This window comes from Falco peregrinus, chromosome 6, assembly GCF_023634155.1.
Source record: "Falco peregrinus isolate bFalPer1 chromosome 6, bFalPer1.pri, whole genome shotgun sequence".
NCBI classification, from domain to species: Eukaryota; Metazoa; Chordata; class Aves; order Falconiformes; family Falconidae; genus Falco; species Falco peregrinus.
The window spans coordinates 39,320,488-39,328,024 of record NC_073726.1 but is presented as its reverse complement, the minus strand read 5'-3'; the positions used below and the strand labels follow the sequence as shown (position 1 = coordinate 39,328,024).

General features: G+C 45.3%; 1 protein-coding gene and 1 long non-coding RNA gene across 4 annotated transcripts in view; one reads left to right on the top strand and one right to left on the bottom strand.

The window, feature by feature from the left end:
• Positions 1-357: 357 nt before the first annotated feature.
• Positions 358-4,221, bottom strand: LOC129784700 (uncharacterized). The gene is made up of 2 exons (XR_008747714.1): positions 4,176-4,221; positions 358-757 (listed from the first exon to the last, which is right to left on the bottom strand). It is a non-coding gene; the product is annotated as an uncharacterized LOC129784700 (long non-coding RNA).
• A 124-nt stretch (positions 4,222-4,345) lies between these two features.
• Positions 4,346-7,537, top strand: part of MON2 (MON2 homolog, regulator of endosome-to-Golgi trafficking) — a 73,985-nt gene continuing 70,793 nt past the window's right edge. For 2 of the 3 annotated variants that reach the window (XM_055807535.1, XM_055807534.1), the window contains exon 1: positions 4,347-4,582. In XM_055807535.1, coding sequence (XP_055663510.1) covers positions 4,472-4,582 — 111 coding nt within the window. In that variant the 5' untranslated portion in view covers positions 4,347-4,471. Of the gene's footprint in view, positions 4,583-7,537 lie in introns of all 3 variants that reach the window. The other variant, XR_008747712.1, reaches the window with a different exon arrangement.

The window sequence follows — 7,537 nt, the reverse complement described above, 5'->3', positions numbered from 1 at the left end:
CCAAATGTTATCCATGTTTAATTGAATCAAATGGACTGATGCGCATCATTTGGAATGAACACTAACACTGGCTCCAACAGGTAATTTAACGAATCACAACAGGTCTCATGAGCATTTTTGCTGGTAATTAGGGCCATAAAGCTACAGGGAATTATTTCAATCACCCACTGCCCATCACAAAATTACATACAATTTAATAACAAAGCAAACAACAATTTAATAATTGCAACACAGTACAAAGTTAGCTTAACAGCTAACTAGCACTTTTAGCTTGCTAGTGAAAAATGTGCCCTCAGAGATGCCCACATGTGCTGCTCCACTTTCTGAGTCAAAAGTGACTTGAATGAAACAGAGACATTTAAAACATACCAAAAGACAGGCAAGTGCTTTTACTCAGGCGGCTTAGGAATACATGCAATAGTATCTATTGCAATGAAATGCAACTACAGTAAGTCACACTCACAATCAAATCAGTATCACTTAAAAGGATCCTGGCTGGTTTAAATAAGCTAAACGAGAGCAGTTGAACTATCTAATAAATCTTCTGCATTTACAAAAGGCATACATTATAACAAACACAAAATAATCTTTCTCACTAAGAGATGTGCCTGAGATTCAGGCACATGTATAGTTCCCAATTCTTGTGTTCAGCTGATCTGAGTTTTCCATTCTGCAATCACTTGTATGATTCATTTCCAGACCCATGAGCCATCTCGTTGTATTTGGCTGGCAATGCTAAGCAGACTGAGTGTCAAAGCTGGTAGTTAAAGATATATGTATGATAAATGTAAGTGATAAAAAGTGAAGTATGAAAATAGAACAAATTTTAAAGTAAGTCAATGCAATTTAAGTATCAAACACAGAATGGTCTTCAGAGAAGAAGGGGACTGCACTTAACCTATAACCCCCCTTCTAATTAATAGACAAGTTGTTTATTTAAAGTAACTCTATACCAAATTTACTAAGATCCTGAACTACAGAAGGTCTGACCAAATTCACGAGTGCTCTGCTTGGTTAAAAAAGTGTCACAATGTATAAACAGAAATTATGTGACACTAAAAAGTCATAATAATCTCAATTTTAGAAGCAGACTAAATTTCCTGGAATATACTGTTACAGTATCCTAAGATTATTTTTGCATTCCAGTACTGTGAGTTGGGTACTATTACAACTGAATGTCCAGTTTTGTCTGACATAGTTAAAGGGTGCTGTTAATCTGCAGAGAGGAGAGAACAGTGAATGACTGAAAGCTAAGCACAGGGCATTGTAATAGGCAATTAGAATGCTGCAGTAAATTTTTTTTTCATGCATCTCGGCACATTAATACATCTAAGATTCTATAATGTAATAAGAAAATTATATTAAAAATCAAGAATGTTAATATTTTTTGCTTGAGAGGAGTATCATACAGTCCTTTTCTTCCTTGATCTAAACACTGAGCACTGAGCAAACTGCTATTAGTGAAAAGGGTGGAACGTCAGCCAGAAGCAGCTTTAATTTTTTTTTTATATGTTACACTTAATAGAGGTGGCAGGGTGGCTATCAAGCTGTTACAAATACAGAAAGCCTGTAGCATGCTCCAAGTTCTATGTCACTACACACCTGAAATAAGACAGATAATCAGCAAGTACAAGTTAACAGGATAAAAATTAACATGACATAATCTGCTTTTTCTCAAGAAACCATCACTTTGTATAAACAAACAGTATAAATTACAACACAAACAATACATAAAACATTTCTAAGAGGTGTAATAGTTTATATTAAAAATATTTACCACTACTGTTCTTAATTATTTTTACAATTTTTCACACAATCCCCATCAAAAAAATCATACTGCAACAAGATGTCAATTTTACGCAAATGCAGTAATCATCTATTCCCTCAGTACTTTTACTTCAGAATTTGGCATTACTCTGTGAGGAAGGGTGGAAAAATTTACTGCTATGGCTTTGATTAAGGAAAACATCATCTGTTTTTCATTTAAGTTAACTTATCAGGCATTCATGATGTAAGAGTAGCCCCCCATCCAAACAATGTTTATGGTAGTCTTGTCTGGTTAAACAAAACAGTAAGATTTGCAGGAAATTCGTATGCAGATACCATCTAATACATACCAATTTTCTTGTTTTAAATGTGATTAATCTCAATTATTCTGACTTATCTTACCATTGTCAACTGGGAAATACGGTCATATGACAGTTTTCTTCATCTTCCTCATTTTGATTACAGGAATAATAATGACAGTAGGATGCTTTAACTCAAGATGTGACATTTGGACAAATTCTACCCAAAATACTTGCTCCCTTTTTGTAAGAAAGGCAGTGTTATAGAACAGCCTACTGACCCTCATTTCACAAGAAATTTAAATTGTTTTAGTTTAAGCAGACAAGTAGATTCAGAGAGTACCAATATGCCCGCAGCTCACCATGTACAGTAAATAGGTGGAAAAGTCCAAACAACAACAAGGAAGTAAATCATTAAAGCTTACCTAAGAAATAACTATGCATAGTCAATAATTGACTCACTCTCCTAGCAAGTCACCCATATTTCTTATGAAGGTATTTGGACTGGTCTGCGAATTGCCATCAGGATTGAAGCCCATAACGGAAGCACTTAAATGGGAACATCCTGAGGAAAATGCTTATTGGTTAAGCGTGTAAATAGTTCTACTGAAGACAACAGTCTTGCTTTTTTGGTTTGTTTTTTTTCAAGTAAGCCTGTAAAAATCAAAGCTTTTGAGAATACACAGACCAATGCACTTTGAAAGTGTAACAATGTTACAGAATCATGGGTTTGATTTTGCAAACACAGGGGTGAAATCCTAATTCCTTGTCCAAGGCCACATAAAGTTTGACCACCTTTCAGTTGTGCCAGTACTACATGCAGTTTTAAAAACTCACATCCGTTTATCCAGTTCTGTCAAGTCAACAGTCAATAATTTGAAAATTATGTAAAACTAAAGGTCTTAAAATAATAAATTACTTATAAAGCAATCCTGCACTTTTTGCCTCATAAAGCACACCTAAAGATTTATGTCTACAGGTACAGTGTAACAACGCTGTGCCAGTGTGACCCTGTTTACCATATGATTTGCAAAGTATCTCACAGTAAATGAATACCAATATACATGGAGGGATGCTCAAAGTTATGAAATGCTCTTTTCCCTTTTTCATTACAAGACATGCACACAGAAAGACAAAAAGAAATCCTAGAGCATTCTCTGAATAAGACTGAAGACTTTCAGGGAAGTCTGAAGCAAAGCCCTTATTTAAAATAAAACTAATACTAAGGCAGCAAAAATTTCCTGTGCTCTGATTCTTCATGATTTTTTCCCCAAGATTCCCAAGTTTAAAAGCAAAGGACTGCAGAAGCTCAAAAACGCTTTCCAGCTCCCTGGGTTTGTGGAAGGGCAACGGAACCACGCTCCGTTACAGGTGGGGAGCCACCACAGTACGGGGTTTACAGCAATCAGAACACGGAGAAATAATTCCTGCAGAGACACAAACCCTCGTGAAACGTCCAGCGCTCGATGCTGAAGGCAGCGCTCAGGCTGCCTGGCGGGGAGGCCTTTGCTGCGGCGGGTCACACAGGAGCGCTGCCGCCGGCAGCGGCACTGGTTGAAGGGCTCGGGCTCGCGGGCGGGTGCCTGCGTTCGAAATGGGTTAAGCACAGCCGGGTGGGAAGCTTTGGGGCTGCAGAGGCACACGGCCGGCGACAAGGCAGGTACCCGGCACCCGACTGCCCCCCCCGCCCCCGGCTTTTGCCCGGCCTGTGTTTATCTAAAGCCTCTCAGCGAAGCGCCGACGCCGGCTCCGCCCGGAGCGCACCGCGGAGAGCGGCGCCGGCACACGGGCGGCGGAGGGCACAAGCCGCCCGCCCCGCAGAAGGAACCACAACAGCTTCGCGATTCACAGCTCTACCTCGCTTCTTGCTTTTTTAAGCCGCGTTCAGCGCCGACCTCTCCCCCCAGAGCAGAACCCGGCGAGAGGGGCTCCCCCAGCCGCCCGGCGGGGCAGTGGCTGCCAACGACCACTCCCGGGCGCCCCGCGGCCGGGCCAGGGGCCCTCGCCCCCTCCACCCCAGCCGCTCTTCACCGACGCCACCGTTTGTGCCCTCCCCGCCGGCAGCACCCCTCGCCCCGGGCCCCGGCGCCACCTCCTGCCCCTTCGCACCGGCCCGGCGCGGCTCCCGTCCCGCAGCGTGTCAGGGCGCAGCTCGGGCCCGGCGCCGCCGCTCTCCCCGCCCCGGGGCCGTGCGTGCGGACGCGGCCTGACGCGCGGTGCTGGCGGCGCCCGGCATTGTGGGAGCGGGTGGGGCGCGGCGGCCCGCGGGGGAGGGGAAGGGGCCGGGGCCGCGGCTGACGGGTTCCGGTGTCGGGCGCAGACGTGTCGGCCGGGGCCGCGGAGCGGGAGGCGCTGCCCCTGACGGCTCGGAACAGCGTCCGGCTCGGGGCCGGCCCGGCGGCGCCATGTCCGGGACCAGCAGCCCTGAAGCCGTGAAGAAGCTGCTGGAAAACATGCAGGGAGACCTGCGGGGCCTGAGCCTGGAGTGCCGGAAAAAATTCCCCCCCGTCAAGGAGGTGAGCGCCGGGCCGGGCGGCGGGTGTCGCGCCGGGGGGATCTCCCTGGCCGCGGGGCCCCGCCGGAGCGGGGGCTGCCGGCGTTATGTGCCCCCGCGCCCCCGGCTCCGTGTCGCCCCCAGTGGGGTCCGTCCTCCATGGCTGCCGCGCTGTCCGTGCCGAGACGGGGCTTTTGCATGTCGCGTTTGTCCGTGCGTTGCTTTTAACGCGCCGTTGAGACAGGGGACGCGGGCCGGGCTAGCTCACCCCCGGGAGCGGGGCTGGGGAGGTGGGTCGTCTGCTGACGGGCAACGCGGGGGCAGCCCCGCTTACCCCCCGCAGCGGCCTCCCTGGGAGAGACAAAGTTTGGCTCGGCCGCCTCGGCATCTCCCCACGAAACTCGCCCGAGGCGGGCCCGGTGCCGAGGGCTTGGGCGCACCGGCGGGCGGGCGCCTGGCGGGCAGCGCTTTGCTGGCGGCTGGCCGGGGACCGGGGCGGGGACAGCCCCGGGGGGGGAGCCATGCCGTGCCCCTGCGGGGGGGTGGCCGTGCTGTGCCCCTGCGGGGGGTGGGGGGGCGTGCAGTGCCCCGGTCGGGCACGGCCGCCATGCCGGCCGCGGTGGGAGCGCCTGGGGCCGCGCAGCCCTCCCGTCGGGTCCGTGCCTGAGCCGTGTGACGAACGCACACGCTTTCACAAGTGCGGCTCCAGAGCCGGCCTACGTGACCTCTTACTGCTGCACATCTGTGTCCGCCGGTGTTAACGGTGGGGCGCCGGTGATCGCTAGCGTACCCCCGGTTTGGGGGTTATGTGGCTTACCAATGGTATGGTTTACAACGGTGGAAGCTTGGGAGACAGAGAAGTTTAGGTCACTTTTTTCTCCCTTTTTAAAAATTTCCTTAATAAACTCACGCCATTAGGGTTGTATATTTTATTTGTCAAACCTCAGCTTACTCCGTGTGCAGCCTGGGACTTCAGTAATCTTGATGGGCAGAATTACTTAATTGAAGGGCAACCACAATTTTTCTGTCCAATTTAAAGTATAGATTTTGACTCTGTTTCTCTAGTGTGTTTACACAGTCAGTTTAACTTTTTTCCTATCGGTAGTTTGCCACTTGCCATTTTAAAAAGTGTTTTGTCTACATGATAGTGGGAGGAAAAAATGCTAATATATTGACTCAGATTAAGCTGCAGAAACAGAAAGGTACTTGGGAAAATACGGTAAAGACTGGTACCTGTTTGGAAGAAAGGAATTACGTGTGTAATGTGACTTTAGTTCTAGTTAGTTGTGAGCATGTTTAATGTGGTATGAAGTGTCACACACTTTAACAGATTAATTGAATCTATTAATGACTGACTGTTTTGAAAGGCATGAAGTGACACACTGTAGCAGAGCATGTTATATGCGATTGATTGTAGGTTGCAGAGAAATGCAGGTGTGTTTTGGGAAATTGTGTGTGGTCACAGAAAAACGAGAAAGTTGTGATCAGTACTGAGAAATTGTGTGTGGTCAAATGTAAATAAGAAAAAGTTGTGGTCAGTTGAACAGAAATCTATCTGTGGGTTTTGGAGGGAGGTGGGCGTGCTGCTTCCACTTTCTCCTGTGTATTACTGTGTGGCTAAGTTGTTTGGTCTCTGAACAAGTTTCCCCTCTGTATTAATGTTTACTTTCTTCAAGATCTACAGAGAAGATGGGCAGTTTAATTCTTAAGCTAGTATTATTAGTAGTACTTCATTATATTGACATGGTGAAGGTTAACTACTGCATGTGCAGTTCTTGATACTTGTTCAGTATGTTTATCATATTCTTGTGTAAGTATGACATGAGTTGTTCCATTTTACACCTCGACAATGATTTGCATGGTTTACTTCATTAAAAACACTTATAGTTTTTCACAATCGTCTGGAGTTTGGGTAGGTTTACGGAATAGTACTGGAAAGTGCTTAAGGATTCTGCTGTGAGTTGTGGACTTAGAAGTCTGAGGTGAAAGCAGTCCTACAATAGGATGTATGAGACAGTTGCAGGAAACGATCTTACTTCCTTGCTTCTGGAAGCCTTTTTTTTTGTTGTTTTGGTTTGTTCTTGGTTTAAGGGAAATGGGTGGCCTTTTCTGTCAAATCTCAATTGCTAAACAGGTATATTAATCACGTGTGTTTGGTCTGATCATGATTAGATTTAGCTAGAGCGATCAGAGGAATGGCATGTGCTTCTTGCTGATTTGGAACAGCACCAGCTTTTTAAACCGTATTTAAACAGGCTTTTTAAAACTAATTCCTACTGCTTACAATCTCACTTTCTTCACTTGGAATGTAAGTAGACTATCCTCATCACTACCACATGCATTGTAATTTATGAGTTTATCTTGCAGCTGATGTGTATGCTTCCATGTCACTTAATAAACTTACCATGGTGTGATAAAGCTATTGAAAAACTTCTAGTCCAAAATTAACAGTTGTGAGCTGTATTGCAGTTGTTAGATTTGGTAGGTACCTACCTACCAAAGTTTATGAAGGTAAACTGCTTCTAAGTAATCTCTCCAATTTCTAACATGATCTGAAATTTTGCTCACAGGTACTTGTTTTCATCAGTCCTTTCTAAAATGATTTGTCTATTCTGTTTTTTTTAATTTTTTTATATTAATACTGTTGAAATTTTGCAAAATTAGTTTAGCTGATAGGCTTGCTGCTGATAAAAGTAGTAGTGCAGTTCTCAATTCTGCTTGTTGCTCAAATGATTAATTTGAGCGAATTCTTTTTTAATCCATACTGTAAGGAGATAGAAAGTGGCATGATCTGAAAAATAGAGCTTGGTGCCTTTTTTTTTTTTAATTAAATAGGATTTTGGTTTTCACTTTTCAAAGATCTTTCTAATGCTTATGTTATTACAAACTAATGCCATATCTCTTAGGTACAGACGGACCAAAACAATATTAAATGATTCTTTGAACAGGCAGATGGATGACACAGCTGAAGAGCTTT